The sequence below is a fragment of the Medicago truncatula genome, chromosome 4 (genome assembly GCF_003473485.1).
Source record: "Medicago truncatula cultivar Jemalong A17 chromosome 4, MtrunA17r5.0-ANR, whole genome shotgun sequence".
Taxonomy (NCBI): domain Eukaryota; kingdom Viridiplantae; phylum Streptophyta; class Magnoliopsida; order Fabales; family Fabaceae; genus Medicago; species Medicago truncatula.
This window is the reverse complement of record NC_053045.1, coordinates 11,163,406-11,183,162: the sequence shown is the minus strand read 5'-3', so window position 1 is coordinate 11,183,162 and position 19,757 is coordinate 11,163,406. Positions and strand designations below refer to the sequence as shown.

General features: G+C 36.3%; 3 protein-coding genes across 3 annotated transcripts; all 3 read left to right on the top strand.

The window, feature by feature from the left end:
• The first annotated feature begins 515 nt into the window (after positions 1-515).
• LOC11421415 (F-box/kelch-repeat protein At3g23880) lies at positions 516-1,736 on the top strand. The gene has a single exon (XM_003605360.2). It carries the CDS (start codon positions 516-518, stop codon positions 1,734-1,736), a length of 1,221 nt encoding a protein of 406 aa, XP_003605408.2.
• A 2,876-nt stretch (positions 1,737-4,612) lies between these two features.
• On the top strand, positions 4,613-7,509 carry LOC11435162 (probable carbohydrate esterase At4g34215). The gene is made up of 2 exons (XM_003605359.3): positions 4,613-5,246; positions 7,041-7,509. The coding sequence occupies exons 1-2, from the start codon at positions 4,653-4,655 to the stop codon at positions 7,422-7,424; spliced, it is 978 nt and encodes a 325-aa protein (XP_003605407.2). The 5' UTR covers positions 4,613-4,652; the 3' UTR covers positions 7,425-7,509.
• Positions 7,510-18,179: 10,670 nt separating this feature from the next.
• On the top strand, positions 18,180-19,469 carry LOC11435161 (F-box/kelch-repeat protein At3g23880). Its single transcript, XM_003605358.2, has one exon. The coding sequence runs from the start codon at positions 18,180-18,182 to the stop codon at positions 19,467-19,469; it is 1,290 nt and encodes a 429-aa protein (XP_003605406.2).
• The last annotated feature ends 288 nt before the right edge of the window (positions 19,470-19,757 follow it).

Here is a 19,757-nt window from a genome sequence, read left to right as displayed (position 1 = left end):
GACCACATACATCATTCAATGAATGAATCTAAAATATTGTTTTTTCCCTTATAAAAGTGCCTAGAGGGTGTATAGTTTATATTTTCTTTGACTATGATAATGATGTATTAATGATGCTTGTTTGTACTATAATTTTTTTCTTTTTGACCATGGAGATGATGTATTAATGATGTTTTGTCATATAGTCAATATGATTTTTTTTTTGACAACTCAATATGATCTTTAAAGATATGTATTGTGTATTCTTCTACTCTAGTGGCAACCAATCTTCTCCATAAGATCAATCTTCAAGTATTGTATTCTTGGCAGAATAATTGGTTATCAAGTGAGAGCACAATCCCACAGGGTACATTTGAAATTAATTTTCATTTGTACTTTTATGTTTACATTTGGAATCAGAGGTTATTAGGCTTCCATTGAAGCACAGTTCAATTGAAGAAGAAGCTATGCAGCGGCAATATCAACCTGATTTAGCGTCACAACTGATCCTCCCCGACGAACTTATCATAGAAATCATGACCTGGCTCCCTGTGAAACCTCTTATGCAATTCAAGTGTGTTAACAAGATTTTCAAAACCCGCATTTCCAATCCTGATTTTGTTCAAATGCATCTCAATAAATCGTCACAAAATCCGCACCTTGCCCTAATGTGGAAACATGACTTTCACTCAAGAACCTTTGAACAATTCAGTGTCATAACATTCCCCATTTCTCTTTTACTCCAAAACATGTATACCCGCCTTCACTTTTTCAGACCCAACTTTGATTCACCGCAATGGCTTGGACGAGATGAGAATACTACCCTTCGCTGCAATCCTTACTACCGATTGGACGAGAATTACCACACATGGTGGGTTGTTGGTTCATGCAATGGATTGTTGTGCTTGATTGATGTTCAATGCTCTGGATATAATGATTGGCCTCGTGAGTATTATTGGCTCTATCTATGGAACCCAGCTACAAGAACTAAATCTAGAAGAACTTCATTATCTTTCCCTAGTAATTTTAAGTTCTCTTTTGGCTATGATATTTCAAGTAAAACATATAAGGTGGTAGCATTTCGTGTGGATTTGGATAAAGAACGTGGTAATGCAACAAGTGTGGTGAAAGTATTCAACATGGCGGATAATTCAAGGAGAAACATTCAATGTTTCCCCGTGCTTCCACTTTACTGGTTTAAGCGTGAAAAGAACAATGGTGTGTATTTGAGTGGTACAATTAACTGGATGACCCTTCGCGATTACTTCTATTCTGATTATGAAATTGGTAATGTTAGTAGTATTACTGTTGAGCAATATGTGATTGTTTCACTTGATCTCTCAACTGAGTCATACACTGAATTGTTGCTTCCTCGGGGTTTTGACGAGGTGTCTTGTGTTCAACCAACGCTTGTGGTTTTAATCAACTGTCTTTGCTTTTGTCATGATTTCAAGGGAAGTCATCTTGTTTTATGGAAAATGACAGATTTTGGAGTTCAAGAGTCTTGGATTCAGTTGTTTAAAATTAGTTATGAGAATTTCCATTCAAGCGAATATTTATTGAAATTTGAAACGATGGAGTTATTGCCATTGTACCTTTCTAAGAATGCGGAAACATTGATATTTGCAAATGATGAAAACGACACAACATTTATCTATAATTGCAGAGACAATAGAGGCGAGCAAATTAGAATTACTAATAAAATATGGTGGTTATGGGCCAAGGATTACGTTGAAAGTTTGGTTCCAACTCGATGAAAGTGAGTTTCTCTTCCTCATATTACTTTTTAATTAGAATTTATGTTACTTCATGTATCAGTATGTTGCCTACTTAATTTACAATCCTTGTCAGTTTAAAATGTTAGATTCTGTGAATATCTTGTTTGATGGTTAGATATTTAGTTGCTACATTGAATAATTTATGTTACTTCATGCATCCGTATTTCTATTTTGAAGAACTTTGCAATGCATGCAGATTGAAGAATGTTTTAAAATATTCCTATAATTTGATGATATTATCTAACCCATGTTATCCACTTTCATTGTGAATTAAGTTGATTTTATAAAGTATAGAATCATTTTGTTGTTGGCTAGATTAAAGGGAAATTACTTAATTTGCTACTCTTCATGAATTTTTTTTTACCTTTGAATTGATCTCCCTCACATTAACACTTTACACCATCTACACACTGTCTCCCCCCATTTGCTTTCATCCTCTCGGCCGTGCCTCTTTTATTTTATGTTTTTAAAAGAAAACAAAAAGAAAATTGCATCGTATTAGTAGAACTGGTAAATCGAAAAATCAGCGAAATGCATCATCGCCATGTCCACCAGCGACAATCGTCATTCTTTTGTTAGCCTTTGTTCATCTTCGCTTCTTTTCATCTCCTACTTGATGATAATAAACATGGCTGCAGAAAACCTCACATCATATCAATGGATTCAGTTGTCCAACTCCTTGTTTTTGCTTGGGATTTAATTGACAAACAAATTAATAAGTTCAAACCAATCAAAAGTTAATAAAAGGAAATCACTAATTGCTGAATCTTTGAGTCCAAATAATAATAATTCATGGGTTTGTTTGCAAAGATTTGGTCATCCAAAAAAGGAAGCTGATGAATTGAGCTCAAATCTATTTGTAGGAAATTGCAAGCCAACCGTGGGCATTTTTTATATATGATGATATTGCTTCTGTTTTCTGCAAATTTGTGAACTCCATGGTGTTAAAAAAAGTGAACTCATTGGTGTTTATGCAGCTAAGGTGAGAGAATGTAGAGGAGGGAAAGGGTTTCAGGCACCTCCTTATTGGAGAGAGGAAGAGAATAAAGAAAGAGAAAGAAGATAAAAAATAAAAAAAATCTGATGGGTGGAAATAAGATTCAGTGTGGTGAATATCTATAATGGCTAGAAATTTTGGCCCAGTATGGACCAATACATATACGGATTCATCCTAAACGCCACCGTGAATGAGTTGGTCTGAAAGTTTGTTGTAGTGTACTACTATTATGATTGCATTTTTGAAAACCTTTATATTATATTGATTAATATATGGTATCAAGGATTATTTCCAAATCACGTTTTTATTTTTAGTTGTTGGTTATGTATTACGTTTTGATTTTCCACATATTAATTTCCTGCATTTTTTATCTTGCTATACTGGTTTTTTATATGACAAGAATGAGTTAAAAAGAGAATTCAGGACATGTTCTTACCATATCCTTGTGTAATCTATCTCCTGTCTTGCATAGAAAACATATAGTTGACGCTGTTCGTTGTCATTGTGTTTGACAGGATCACGTTGCACCTAACATGATATGCGTTTCAGAGCAATCAACCATCGCTACTTGTTGAAAGAAGATGATTGTTATTTTAAAGATTTAGCTTTTTTTAAGTGTTACCATCATCATAGGTTTATTTAAAAGGATTTCGATACTATAAGCTTATGAAAGTATGAGTTATTGGGAATTTATTAAGGAATTATTTTGTAATTTTTTGTTTTAAACTGAGATTGATGCTACTGTTACTTTTCTATATAGGAAGGTCTACCTTTAAGGTCATTTAACATTATCTATTCTTTCAAGTTATACATCTTTTCTTGCTTGAGTGTGTTTGATATTTTTGAAGGGTGTGAATTGCTTTATCAACTCTGCTATGCTTGGTGTTATGGTATTTCTTATGCAGGTATTCCTTGTTTGACATTTTTGTTGGACTGTGTTAATGCTTTAAGTCTTCTGTTGAATGAATAGTAGCAAAAGTAGGAAGCAGCTCTTTGAATTTGAATTATTCTCTTCGATACCTTTGCCGCATTTTCAAGTACGAAATGTAAATTGGTATCGAATTATAAACCAAGTTTAGAAACGTAAATTGTGAAGAAATTTAAAATGTGCATAACACAAAAGAATAGAAAAATTGAAGTTGGAGTCCATATGTTCTTATTTATAAGAACATAACCTTGTACATTCCCTCAAATGTCATCTATTTATTTTAACAGTATTGTTAAGTGTTTCCTCTAGTTTTTTTTTCTGTCTTTTGAAAGTAGTGTTTCCTCTAGTTTTTTTTTTTTTTTTTTTTTTTGAGAGATAGTGTTTCCTCTAGTTAATTAGTGTTTTATTCACATATTCAATTAATCATGCTGTATTCAACGTAACCTATTTTCTGTGGAACGAACGTTGGTGTTTACCTTAATGCTAATTATTATTGAGGGTATGCTTCCTTAAAGATATTTTTTTATATAAACGTTTAATTCAAGCATCGATGTATTATTTGGACCAATCCCCTACTCTTTCACAAAAAAAATATATATATAGATAATTAAAGTATAGACCAACAATATTATTCTATTTAAAACATAGAGTAGACCAAGACTTTGTTTTTCACGTGTTGTTATTTGATTAAGTTTAATTCTTTCATTCCGAAAGTTTGAAGAGATAAAGACAGTGTGTATGAAAAGCAATAATTGGCAAATATTGTACTTATATTAGATTATACACAATGACAGGGAAGCATTTCATATATATAATTTATTCTCGTGTTTAAAGTATGGCGTATAAAATATCATATACCTTTCTTTCTTTAAAAAAAAAAAAAAAAAGGAAAAGATATGGCGTATAAAATAATATAGTGTGGAAAAAGAGGTCTATCTACATCTCAAAACCAAACCCAAATTAATTGTAAATGTCTTCATTTTTCTTGTTAATTTTTGTGATTATTCAAGCATGGGCAATGAAGGTAGAAGCCCAAAAAAACATATTTATATTAGCAGGACAAAGCAACATGGGAGGAAGAGGAGGAGTAGTAAATGACACGACAACCGGTGTCGCAACCTGGGACAGTGTTGTTCCACCTCAAAGTCAACCAAATCCATCAATTTTAAAGCTCAATGCACATCTTGAGTGGGTTGAAGCACAAGAACCACTTCATGAAGACATAGATACTCTAAAAACAAATGGGATTGGACCAGGAATGGTGTTTGCAAATCATGTGTTGGAAAAAAACTTGGGATTTGGTTTGGTAGGGTTGGTTCCATGTGCAACGGGTGGTACCAATATTAGTGAATGGGAAAGGGGAAAAGTGCTTTATAAGAACATGATGAAGAGGGTTAAAGCATCGTTGCTTGATGATGGTGGAAATATTCAAGCACTTCTTTGGTTTCAAGGGGAAACTGATACGGTGAGTTTAAGTGATGCACAATCTTATCAAACTAGAGTTCATAAGTTTTTCTTGGATGTTCGTGATGATTTGCAGTCTCCATTGCTTCCCATAATTCAGGTATTTTTCTAATTCAATGCATAATTATTTCTAAAATTCCATGTGCAAATTTATTCCTAATATGTCTTTTAACTCAAGACATGCACTGTCTTTTATGAATTTTTTTAAGGGTCTTACTAACCTAGGGCATTAGCTGAGGAGACAAAAAATAATAAGTTTGTATTGAATTTAACAATTTTTTAATTTTTAAAAAGTCAAATCCATCACTTTCCACCATTTCCTAATACAACATTTTTAAATTAGTCTTCTTAACCAATATCTTAAGAGTACTCTTTAGTATTTTCTTTGTTTTTAATTCGTTCATTTTTTTTTTACAGTATATATAAATTAAATTTTCTATCCAAAAAAATAATAAAAATTTGTTGGAACAATATGAGTATTGATGTGTAAGTTGAAAAACTCATGATTATACACTAGTGTTTATATAGTTGAGGTATGACTTACTATGTTTCATAACGGGTGATGACACGCTCAATGTGACTACCACACGCGACAATGCCACTGTTCTGTTGGGCCTAGGCCAAAACAATATTGCATTTGTTTTTGTTTCGGTACACTTCATCGCCACGTAATCATTTTGCACCCGTTAGCATATGTTTGGCACATGCCAGCACATGTTGAACACATGTCAGAGACACCACCCTAAGTCAACTCTCCCATCGAGTGCTAATTTTATGATGCGAGTTCAAGTCATTGATTTTATAATTGTCAAATGATCTTAGTCATTGGATTTGTTACTCATCTTTGCCTCATCATTTATAAATAGAGCTTCTCTCTCGCTATACTACTTACACTAAATGTTCTCTTGAGTTGTCAACAAGTTTTCTTTCTTCTCCCTCCTTCATCTTGTGTTGACAAGTTATTCTTTTTTTCTTCTATTTTTGGTCCCTTTTGAAAAAGTCCCTTAGGTTTTTCTTTCATTTCGGAAAAGTCCCTTTTTTTGTCCCTTCAGAAGTAAGACTGGTCTTGTATCATATTGATTGATATTATACCATATTAAATGGTCTAACTGTCAGGGTGTATATCTAGAACGGTTCCTACAGTGCGGTAAAAAATCCGATATAGTTTAGACTGGGTTGTTATCCTAGAGGCTATGTGGTTGATAGTTTGTTTGCATAAATTTAGAAACTTGCACAAATAATCTTAAGGTCGACATAGTACGATACTTATCCTAGAAATTTCTTCAAAGGCTAAAACGTTATTTAATTTTTTTAAAACATTGCTCCAACAAAATTAAACTCTTTTATTATTTGGACAGTGCCACAAATAGTCTTAAAGAGGACGACATAGCACGCAACTCGTTCTAGAAATTTCTTCCATGGCTAAAACCTTAGTTATTTTTTCAAAACATTGCTCCAACAATTAAAGTCTTATTAAATTATCTTTTTACATGTTTTGTCAATACATAACTACAAAGGTATAAGATTTATTTACGGTTCATCCAAACAAACTATCTTTTTTCTTCCAATTAAAAGGGTTGAGACAAATTCTCTGATCTCTATAGCTTACATTTTGACAAGATGTTTGATACAATTTCTCAATAGATATTGTTATTTCATTACTATGGAACAAGTGTTAGATTAAGCATGGTATAACTATTGGTTACCTTTCAGATTATTTCATAGCTTAATAACTGTTAACTGATGTACTGTTATTGCCTTGCGAATTACTTCACATAGACAACTTAAACTCAATATATTATTACGATATAGAGACACCTTAAATTAAATCTTAATGCAAGAGAGTAAAGTGTCTGTATCATTAACAATATTCACTTGTATATATGCATTGTAGGTGGCTTTGGCATCAGGATCAGGCCCTTACATAGAGATAGTGAGACAAGCTCAACTGGGTATTGACCTCTTGAATTTGAAAACTGTCGACGCTAAGGGTTTGCCTCTTCAGCCTGACGGGCTTCACCTTTCGAGCACTGCCCAGGTTGATCTTGGAAAGATGATGGCGGATGCATTCCTTCAATTTGTACCCTCTTCGAGTACAAATCCAAATATATATCACAGTGTTAGTCCAATACGTAACGAGGCCTCGCGTTCCATTAGGGTTTCTAATTGTGTTTCTCACATGTATATGGTCCCCTTGTTCATAACATTTGTCACAGTGATAACCCTAACTTTCCATTGCTATTACAAAAAACACAACCCCACGAAAATAAAGAAATAAGATCAGACACCTAAAACTGCAAACCCCTGAGAGATTGTAAATTGTAATCACGGTTGATTTAAATTATATTCAAAATTTTGTGACAGTTTTTCTTTTTAATTAAACATTCGTCTTCTTTCTTCTTATTTGACAAAAACAATAAAGAAAGAGGAAGAGAGAATAAGAACACAACGAGAATAAGAGGGATTGAGTTATCCCAAAATAGTTGTACAAATTTCCATTTATTTTTATAAATGGAGAGGATCTTTACCCGTGAGAAACACATCATAAACACAAAAGATGAAAACTTGAAGTGCAAGGAAGCTTCCAACCAGATAAGGGTGATTTATCTAATTATTTTTGTTTTTTCCGTTAGGGTTGTTGAATGGGTTAGGTTTTATGTCCCCCCAGTTTTTTTTTTATGTAATTTTTACTTTTTTTAATAATATATATGAGCAATTGACAACAGATTAGAGTAGGGTACCAACTTAGTTGGACTCTATTCTATTGGATGTCACTTTGCTCTTGGCTTATCAAAAAAAAAAAATCTAGGTATAGATTTTTGTCATTTAATTTTGTCCAAAAAAAAATTACTTTCAAATTTTAATAAATTATGTTTATCTTTTACCAACAATATAATAAATTTAATATAAATTATTATCTTTTTTAATAATACCAACCAACAATGTAGTATTGTTATAGCCAAATTTGTTTAAAGGTATAACTGCATAATGAAAAATTCAGTCCAAAATCCCTTATCCCATTTATATATTGTTACTCTTATGGAATAGATTCAATCTATTATCTTTTTATGTTTTTTTTCTTCCTTTTTTTAAGAGAACCGGTTTCCGTTTTATGTGAGTTTAGCTCAGTTGGTATGGACAATACATAATATATGTAAGGTCTGAGGTTCAAACCCCGGCTACCACAAAAATAAAAAAAATCAACCAATTGTTTAATAGAAGTGGAGGTTGAAAATGACCAATAAAAATGCAGGCTAAACAATTGGTGTATTCCCTTTATATATTAGTATAGATCTATATTTTATTAGATTTCATTTATTTTATATTTTAAATTAAATTTTATAAAAAAGAAAAATCAACACTGAAAATGATAAGTTTGATAAGATAGTAAATTTAAATTGAGAGAGAAGTTAGAATAAGTTTGAGAATTAACTTATCATACCATGTTGTGTCACCCAAAAGCACTACATATTGTAAGGAATTGCTTTCATCTTAACTAGACATCATGAGTTCATTTTTCAGTATTGAAAATACAACAGTGTTGAATATCTTAAATGAGGGGTTTGCCTCCTAAGGAAGTCATAGGCAATAAAATACACATATAGTTTTTTTTTTTTTTTTTTTGGCACCTACTTATAGTTTTATAAGTAAATTTTTTTTTGAACAATCAAAAATGGAATATATATTAAACACCAAAAGCAACTCCCCTAGCATAAGGTGTGCCAGAAGAATTACTTACAAGAACAGAGTCATACAAACAACCAAAACAAACCATTAAGCAATGCCCAAGTATTGGAAGGGACTTGAGCACCAACTATCTGTACCAAACCTAAAAACAACTTTTTTTGCTTTCAACCAGGCTAAAGACAAATATTTAACTTTATCTAACAACCTGGGAATAGAAGTTACAACATTTTTGAAAAGCCTGTTATTGCGTTCGTTCCATAAAACCCAAACACACAAAAGCCAAATAAGCTGAAGAAAGTCACGAGCCGCTTTACCACCACCTGACAAATACACAAATTGAAGAAAATTACCGAGAAGAACATTGGTATCAACACCTACAATACCCAGCCAATGGCGCACCAGAGGCCATAAAGAAGAAAAAACATCACACGATAAAAACAAATGCTACGTCGTTTCACTCATGCCACAATCCGTAACACACATAGCCGCTTCAGTGTCAATTACCCGTCTATGGACCAAATTAACTATTGTAGGCAATCTATCACGAAGCAACCGCCAAGCAAATAAAGATACCTTCAACGTCACCTGTTTATGCCAGATCAAAGAAGCTGCAGGATCCCTAAGAGGAACGTCCTTTGAAGTCAACAAGTGATAAGAACCGCGAACAGTGTAACCCTGAATAGGATCTGGCAACCACACCCACCTGTCTAAAACAAAATCTTGCAGAGAAACATCAGTCAATAAAGCCCTACACTCCTCTAATTCCTCCTCCTCCACTTCCAAGCCTCCCCACCCTGCTCAACACCAAGAGAGAACAAACCTGCCACCGTAATGGGTTTGTTCTCAGAAAGATCAAACAACCTAGGAAACTGCTCACAAAAAGAAACCGAACCTAACCACTTATCGTACCAAAACAAAGTGTCTGAACCATCCCCCAACTTCTTAGACACACTCCCCGAACCAGTCTCCACCAAAATCATCTCCCCCATCTCTAATCCGCCCTACCTCCCTCCACCAAGAAGAACAACTCTGGCCCCCAACCTCCAACCTCCCACCTACTTCGCCATAACGGGCGACTAAGACTCGATACCAAAAGCCACTCCTATCTACTAGCATCCTCCAACACCACTTTCCTAACAAAGCCAAATTAAATTCTTTCAACTGTCTCACCCCCAAACCTCCAAACTCCCTGTGAAGGCACACATTATGCCAACCTATCCAAGATATTTTCCTATGATCCCCCCCCCCCCCCCCCCCCCCAAAAAAAAAAAAAATAGTAAATAAAGAATTAAAGGAAGAGATTATACCTGATGGAGCTTTGAAGAAGGAAAGCGCATAGACAGACAGAGAGGTCAGAACAGACTTTAAAAGAACCAGGCGACCGCTAAAAGATAAAAAATGACTATTCCAACCAGACAACCTTGCTTTAATGCGATTCACAAAAGGTTCCCAGAAACTCAATCGCCGAGAATTTCCCCCGATAGGCATACCCAAGTACACAAACGGCACCTTGCCCACTTTGCAACTCAAAACAGACGTTGCCTCACTTAACCAAGAAGGAGCGATATTCACACCAACCAAGCTACTCTTATGAAAATTCACCTTCAATCCCGACATGGCCTAAAAAATAACAAGTGCAGCCCTAAGAGCACGGACGTTTTCCCAATTTTTAGTTCCCAGCAGCAATGTGTCGTCAGCAAATTGAAGATGGGATACCACTACAGGATTAACCACCCCAAAACTATACCCAGTAAAAATTGAGCCTGAACCAAAGATTGCATCAGAACATTAAGGCCCTCTGCAGCCAGCAAAAAGAGAAACGGTGATAGAGGGCCACCTTGCCGCAATCCCCTTCGCATCGGGAACTCGTCTGTCGGACTCCCATTCACAAGCACCGAAGCTGTTGTTGTACTAACACACTCTTTAATCCATTTTCTCCACAAAACCGGAAAAGACATACGACCCAAAACAGAATCCAAATAACCCCAATCGACAGAGTCATAGGCCTTTTCGAAATCCACCTTAAACAACAAAAGATCTTTCTTCAATTTCCTAGCTTCGTCCACAGCCTCATTCGCTACAAGAATACCATCCAGAATTTGTCTGTTTTTAACAAACGCTGACTGAGCATCCGAAACAACGGATCCAATAACTACACGCAAACGATTAGCTAATAATTTGGCTAGAATTTTATACAAACTTCCCACCAAAGAAATAGGGCGAAAATCATTCAGGCGCTGAGGGCTGTCAACCTTAGGAATGAGGGCAATGAAAGTAGAGTTAATACCTTTGGCTAATTTCCCATTGCGATGAAACTCAGAGACAAAGCAAAAAATCTCATCCTTTAAATCCAGCCAAAACTCCTTGATAAAACCAAAGTTATAACCATCCGATCCCGGACTCTTAAAGCTATCACAATCCCAGACAGCCGCCTTAACTTCATCAATCGAAAACGGTTTAATGAGACCCACACCCTCCTCGACGGACAAATATTGAAACTGTAAGTTAGCCAAACTAGGACGCTCCACAATAAATGACCTAAAGTGATTCTCAAAGTGCTGAAAAACTGCTTCACGAACAGGATACACACCTTCCACCTAGACCTCATCCACCAAAATAGTACATAACGAATTGCGGCGACGCCTGCTAGCCATAACAGAATGAAAGAACTTAGAATTACATCTCCTTCACGCAACCACTGAATCCGAGACTGCTGCCAACAAATACTAGTGTTAAGGCGGGACAAGGAAAGAATGTCCGACGAAACCCCACGAATCTCTGCGCATTCCTCAGCCGTCAACACCATAGATTCTCCTTTAACATCTAGGGTTGCCAAACGTTCCTTCAGAGCCGAAATCTTCCCAGGTAAATTTTGAGAATGAGAGGCATGCCACTCCTTAAGAGCAATTTTAATTAATTTGAATTTTTTCTTTAAGACATAGCCACCCCAACCAGAAACCTGAAAAGACTTCCACTTGTTACTCACAAACTATCTGTAACCAGGAATATCAGTCCAACACTTCAACAAACGGGACGGCCGCGGACCCCAGTTATCTACATCAACAGACAAAATAATAGGGCAATGATCGGACAAACCACGCATCTGGGCAATCTGCAAACAATTCAGCCAGACCAGACACCAATCCTCTGATAACAAGAACCGATCAAGACGACTCATCGACTTACCATCTCCCTTGAACCACGTAAAATTACGCCCCCCAACGGGAGGTCCACCAGCACATTATTATCAATGAAAGCATTAAAGTGACTGAAGTCCGAAGAAACCTGACCAGCAGCCACGGAACGTCTTTCCTCCGAACTTCGAATAGCATTAAAATCCCCACAGACACACACCTTCTTCCCATTCAACGTTTGTAAACGGATAGTTAAAGAATCCCAAAGTAAAGTCCTCTCTCTACCATCACAAGGAGCATAAACATTAAACAAATAAAATTCCTCATTGGATTTAAGAAATTGCCCATTAATAAGAAGAGAATGATCAAAAGAAACCGTAGACCACACCTCCACCTCCGACGTATCCCAAGCCGTTATCAAACCTCCAGACGCACCAACAGAAAGACGGAAAGAGAAATCAACAGACTGGTTACCCCACAAAGCTGCACCAAAACCACCATCACAAACTTGGAGCTTAGATTCCTGAATACATAAAATGTGAGGGCATTTATCTTGAATCAAAGCTCGGATCTCCTTCTGCTTCTCCAACCCACCTAGCCCCCGCACATTCCACGAAATTATCTTCATCACCACACCCTCACCCTCACCTCCCTCACACCCCCTGACCCCCAACTACAACTCATCAACACCCACATCCCCACCCTCATTCCCCTCGCGCCGCCCCTCCCTTTTCCTTCTCCCTTTTCTTGCTAGAACCTTAAACATATTACAGTTGTTCCCATTAAACTGAACACCAATAGCCTCACCGATTCCTTTAATATCATCAACTACAACCTTCTCATTCCCATGCACTGCCACCCAATTAACCCAATCATTGTTATCTGAACCCGAGGAAGAACTACCATCTGAAGCTCCCGAAGAAACCACCTTTACCGCCTTTTTGAGACGATCTGATCCTTGTAATTTTCTCGATTTAGATTTTAAGATGTGTAAAACGGTGGATTGATCTTTGCTAGGCAGCTGCCCCACCTTTTTCAAACTAATCACCGAGTGCCGCAGAAACCCATTCACTTTCTTCCTCTTGTTAACAATGGTACTGGATTGTTGATGAGATAAAACCGCAAGTGCATGGTCTTACCAAAGTAGTATTAAAAGAGTATCGTTCCGACAGGGAGTAGTTTAATTCAATTAACCTTTAGAGATGATTAGAAGAGAAGAGAATTGTAAGTTGGGGGTTTTCAAACGGTTGAAAATTAATATAATAAAAAGAGCCTTGGGATCGTTGGTTTCATCTAAATAACAAGTCCTTCTCAAACCAAAACTATAAGCTTATAATGTTATGTTAGACCTAATTTCTCAAGACAGTTTCTCTTATGTTCCTCTAGCAACCAAGCCTATTTTGCTGACTTGATTACTATTAGATTTTGGTTCCTCTAACAACCAAGCCTATTTCTCTAACTTGATTGTTATTAGTTCCCTTGAAGATCGAAACTATATGTCTCAAAGATTGCAAAGCCTATTTCGCTGACTTTGCAATCCTTGTCTAAATTCACTTGTTCGAATATCAAAGCTCCACTTTCGTTTTATGAATTGACATTTGGAATAATGGATAAACAATTATCAAACCCTCCACTTTCGTTTCCACAGTTTGATAATGGTTGATCCATGTTAAAACAGTGAATTTAGATAAGAAATTAGGGTTACATAAGATTAAGGCTTATAGCTTGGTTTGATTAGGATTATGTCATTTAGACTTATCCAACAATCCCAAGACAAGGAGAAGTCTACTCACTCATGTTCATCGTAGACATGGGGGAGAAGAGAGAAAGCATAAAAGTAAATGACAAGAAAATAAAGGAAAAGAAAGGAACTTTAATTAGAAAAGCAATTGTCACTTATTGAATTCCAAGTAAAGATGAATATTTGTGATGGATGGCTACTCTATTTATAGCATTTGTTCGACTTAAAATCTAAGCTATTACATTCGGGCTAAAAATAGAGTAGCTTAAAATCTAAGCAAAAGCAGCAAAAGTGACACTGGAGGGTGGCACGGCCGTGCCAAGGTTAGCACGGGTCGTGCCAAGCTTCTGGCATGGGGGAGACATATTTTTGTCTCTCAATCTTCATATTTTTGCATCCAATCGGCTCCAAGTCCCTTTCTTTTGCTCCAAGACTCAATCCATCCAATATTCATTCCTGAAATAAAATAAAATGCAATTTAAAGTAAACTATCCTAAAAAGGAAATAATACTAACATAAAATAAAATAAAATCTAAATAAAACTAAACTAAAAAGCATATAAAAGTAAGCAATAAATGACTCATCAATTGTGCAATAGGCCGCACCACTTTCTTAACCTTCTTTCTTGCCGAAGAAATAACACCAGCGTCACCATGATGATGTTCATTGAGCCACTTTAGACTCCACTGTCCTGATTCAACTGAGCGCGCTGCTCGAGGTGGACACGATGACGCTCGCACTCTCCTCCCTCTAACATTTGCTTCTGCTGTTACGCCATCTGTGGGGACATGCTCCTCAACGTCCTTAAAGGCACGAACCTCCGCATCAACTTCCTGCAAATTCACACTTGGCAAAGGAGGCACCACACTAGAATCACCGTCACCCTCAATAACATCTAGAGGCTGCTCGACATTGTCGTCCACCTCCTCCTCGTGCGTCTTCCCTAAATCCTCAACGTTCTGAGTTGCCTCCTTGCTCGCTTCAGAAATATCCTTCACCAAGTTTTCAACCAAAAGCTCGGCATCCCCATCCATATCCCGTCCAAAATCGTCATGATCGGAATTAGACGATCGTGTACCATCCTCATTATCATAAAGACAAACATTGTCCCCAATATTAAACCCAAACTCCTCAATGATTCTAATCTCCACAACCACACCATCAACAACAATCTTCTCAACACAGCTAACAACCTCCAAAGAAGACGTCACAATCAAAATCCGAGCGTAATCAAACCGATCCCTGTCCACAGAACAAGAGTCCGACCGTAAAAATCTTCCACACTCAAGAACACACAGTTTAAAGAATTTTTCATTCCAAGTGTGCAGCGGAATGTCATACAGTCTCAGCCAAGCACCTCTCTGAAACGGAACTAATTGCTTATCCCACCACACAATGTTACTAAATATGTGATCAAAAAAATCCCGAGCACCTTCAAGAATATTTGAAACCTCAACATCCAACGCACTCCGAATAAAAACTCTATCTGCCCCCAAAGGTATCACATCTAAATCCTTAAATCCAGCGTCTTCGATTCGAGTTTGAACAACCGGGATTGCCTCACCGTTAATCACAGAAGCCAAAAAGCCATTACGTGCCCACTGCAAATCTTCCCCATTGGACCTATACATCTTCCTTATCACTCCGCTTCGTAGCCCGCCTAACATTCACCAACTGCCCCCTATCCAACCGTACCTTCACCCCCCCACCCTCACCTCTCCTGTTAGATTCCTACCAACACCGACATCCACCTCCACGAGTTTCCCCTTCCCCAAACTCCCACTTACTGCGGAATCTCCCTCAGCCACCCGATAATTCTCCATCGCACTGACCCTTCTTACCTTCCGCCACAGCCTTCTCTCTCGCATCCACCCCCTCCCTCACCATCACTTTCGCATCGGACCTATCAAACCTTGCTACCTTTGCACGAACGCGGAAATTACCAAAATAAACATCATTCACCGCTTTCAAAAGCTTACTCATGTTACAGACATTCGCAAACCGCACAAAACCATAGCTATCACCACTAACATTACGCTTACTTGGTACAATCACATCTTCTAACATACCACACACCTCAAAACCCTTACGGAGATAGAAATTGGACAAATGTGGAGGAAAATTCGTGAAATAAAAAGTGACAAACCTCTTCAATGATACACCTTCCGTTTGATCCGTATCCTGCTCCTGCACTTGCTCAGCGACAACAGATTTTTGCAGCTTCAACTCACACGAATCCGGAATCCATTTCACATTTACAGCTCTACGCCGGGCAAATTGCATACCTACTCCGCCACCACGCCCAACCTGCTCACCACAACGAACCTCTCACAACTCCGGCTCGCTGCGGACAGAACTCCCATGTGCTCCCCCACCACGTCGCGCCTTTCCTGCATCGCAAAACTCAAGCTGCACAGCTGTGTACCGCGAGCGATAACCTCCAGGAGAAACAAACTGGTTCTCAAATTCCCCAGGTCCTTCCCGCGAATCCCTAAACCTCAATTGCTGGTCTTCAAAATCAATTTGATCCCTGCGCCGCCAGTCCTCCCTCCACCGATCCTGACCTCGTTCCTCCCATCTTACCGCTTTCCGACGTATCGGTCTCGCATCAAGCCAATCCTCCCCGTCCCCCCCTTTTGGTGGCACCCTGCTTGGCTCCCTTCCCCTCCCAAAGAACCTCTCCACCGGCGAAAAGGAGCGCCGGCGAGACTGGCTGTGGAAACGTGCCGGCCAGCCTCCTCTTTCTCTCTCTAAGTCGCTCTCTCTCTCATTTTTTTTTTTTAACTTATGAGTAAATTACACTCCTCTCCCCTCTTATACACTCCCCTTCCTTGAAAAGTAAAATTTATACTCCCCCCTCCTATAAGATGCTTGAATTAAAACCCTCTCCCTTGATAATTAAATATACACTACACTTTAATCTATTTTAATATAAATAAATATTTTTATGATATATACTAATTTTGAACCATTGTTTAAGAAAACAATTCATTTCTTTATAATTTAAATGTCAATGATAATTAAATTTAAATATTTTGTTATTAATTTTAAAATTTAGAGCAATAAATTAACTTTTAAATAACCATAATTTATTGTCTTTGGTAATTTTTCACATATTTATTTTCGGTTGTCTCATATTTATAATAAGGTATAAAACTATATGTTAGTGAAATTGTGAATAAAAAATTTCTAAAAATATGTATTCAAATTTTGATTATATTAAAATAGACTTGCAATACTATTTTATTTTGAAGTGTGTTAGATTTTTTTTTTTGTTAGATTATTAGAAATAAAAAAAAAATTATTGAGGGAGTAAAGTGTAGGTTTTAACATAAGAGTGGAGGGGAGGGGATGTAATTTACTCTAGTTTTATATATTTTATTTAACAAATATTAATATTTAACACAGTTATAGAATAAAATTTACTTTATTGACGTATTCTTATTAATTTTATTTGACTGGGTATCTTTTGGGAGGACGGTGATGATGTATTAATTTTTATTTCTTTGACTGTGATAATGTTGTATTAATGATTCTTCTTTTTATAGTTTTTTCTTCTTTGACTATGATAATGATGTATTAATGATGCTTCTTTGTACTTCCTTCGGTCTCGTATATAAGAAAATATTCCTTTTGTAAGTTCATTGAATAATTAATGTATCTGGTTCATTGTGATAATGTTGTATTAATGATTCTTCTTTTTATACTCCCTCCGTCCCAAATTGTATGTCACTTTAGAAAAAATATTTGTCCCAAATTGTATGTCACTTTACAATATCAATGAAACATTAATGTTACTTTTCCTATTATATCTTTAACTATTTATTACTTTTTCTTCTTTCAATTCTTTCATTTATCTTTCCCATATCATTTATTAAGGACAATTTTGTAAAATAACTCATAATATCTTTTTCCCACACAATATTAATTACATTTCTTAATATGTGTGAAATGTCCAAAACGTCATACAATATGGGACGGATGGAGTAGGTTTTCTTTCTTTGACTATGATAATGATGTATTAATGATGCTTCTTTGTGCTTCCTCCGGTCTCGTATATAAGAAAATATTCCTTTTGTAAGTTCATTGAATAATTAATGTATCTGGTCTTCATTGTAAAGTAGATACATTAATTATTCAATAAATCTAAAAAAAGAATCTTTTTTTACATATGAGATCGGGGGAGTATAATTTTTTCTTTTTGACTATGAAGATGATGTATTAATGATGCATTTTCATATAGTCAATATAATCTTCAAGGATATGTATTGTGTATTCTTCTACTCTAGAGGCAACCAATCTTCCCCCTAAGATCAATCTTCAAGTATTTTCTTCTTGGGAGAATAATTGGTTATCAAGTGAGAGTATAACCCCACAGGGTACATTTGGAATTCATTTTCATTTTTACTTTTATGTGTACATTTGGAATCGGAGGCTTCCATCGAAGCACAGTTCAATTGAAGAAGACGCTATGAAGCGACAATATCAACCTGATTTAGTGTCACAACAAATCCTCCCCGACGAACTTATCATAGAAATCATGACCTGGCTCCCTGTGAAACCTCTTATGCAATTCAAGTGTGTTAACAAGTTTTTCAAAACCCGCATCTCCAATCCTGACTTTGTTCAAATGCATCTCAATAAATCATCACGAAATCCACACCTTGCACTAATGTGGAAACATGACTTTCACTCCAGAACCTTTGAACAATTCAGTGTCATAACATTCCCCATTTCTCTTTTGCTCCAAAACATGTATACCCACCTTCACTTTTCCAGACCCAACTTGAGATCACCACAAAGGCTTGGACGATATGAGAATACTACCCTTCGCTGCAATCCTTACTACCGATTGGACGAGAATTACCACACATGGTGGGTTGTTGGTTCATGCAATGGATTGTTGTGCTTGATTGATGTTCAATGCTTTGGATATAATGATTGGCCTCATGAGTATTATTGGCTCTATCTATGGAACCCAGCTACAAGAACTAAATCTAGAAGAAATATATTATCTTTCCCTAGTAATTTTAAGTTCTCTTTTGGCTATGATATTTCAAGTAAAACATATAAGGTGGTAGCGTTTCGTGTGGATTTGGATAAAGAGCGTGGTAATGCAACAAGTGTGGTGAAAGTATTCAACATGGCGGATAATTCATGGAGAAACATTCAATGTTTCCCCGTGCTTCCACTTTACTGGTTTAAGCGTGAAAAGAACAATGGTGTGTATTTGAATGGTACAATTAACTGGTTGACCCTTCGCGATTACTTCTATTCTGATTATGAAATTGGTAATGTTAGCAATATTAGTGTTGCGCAATATGGGATTGTTTCACTTGATCTCTCAACTGAGTCATACACTGAATTGTTGCTTCCCCGGGGTTTTGACAAGGTGTCTCGTGTTCAGCCAACGCTTGTGGGTTTGATCAATTGTCTTTGCTTTTGTCATGATTTCAAGGGAAGCCATCTTGTTTTATGGAAAATGACAGATTTTGGAGTTCAAGAGTCTTGGATTCAGTTGCTTAACATTAGTTATGAGAATTTCCATTCAAGCGAATATTTATTGAAATTTGAAACGATGGAGTTATTGCCATTGTACCTTTCTAAGAATGCGGAAACATTGATATTTGCAAATGATGAAAACGACACAACATTTATCTATAATTGCAGAGACAATAGAGGCGAGCAAATTAGAATTACTAATAAAATATGGTGGTTATGGGCCAAGGATTACGTTGAAAGTTTGGTTCCAACTCGATGAAAGTGAGTTTCTCTTCCTCATATTACTTTTTAATTATAATATATGTTACTACATGTATCAGTATGTTTCCTACTTAATTTACAATCCTTGTCAGTTTAAAATGTTAGATTATGTGAATATCTTGTTTGATGGCATAGGGATTTAGTTGCTACATTGAATAATTTATGTTACTTCATGTATCCGTATTTCTATTTTGAAGAACTTGCAATGCATGCAGATTGAAGAATGTTTTTTTTCGTAGATATTTTCATGAGGCTCTTTTAAAATATTCCGATAATTTGATGATAT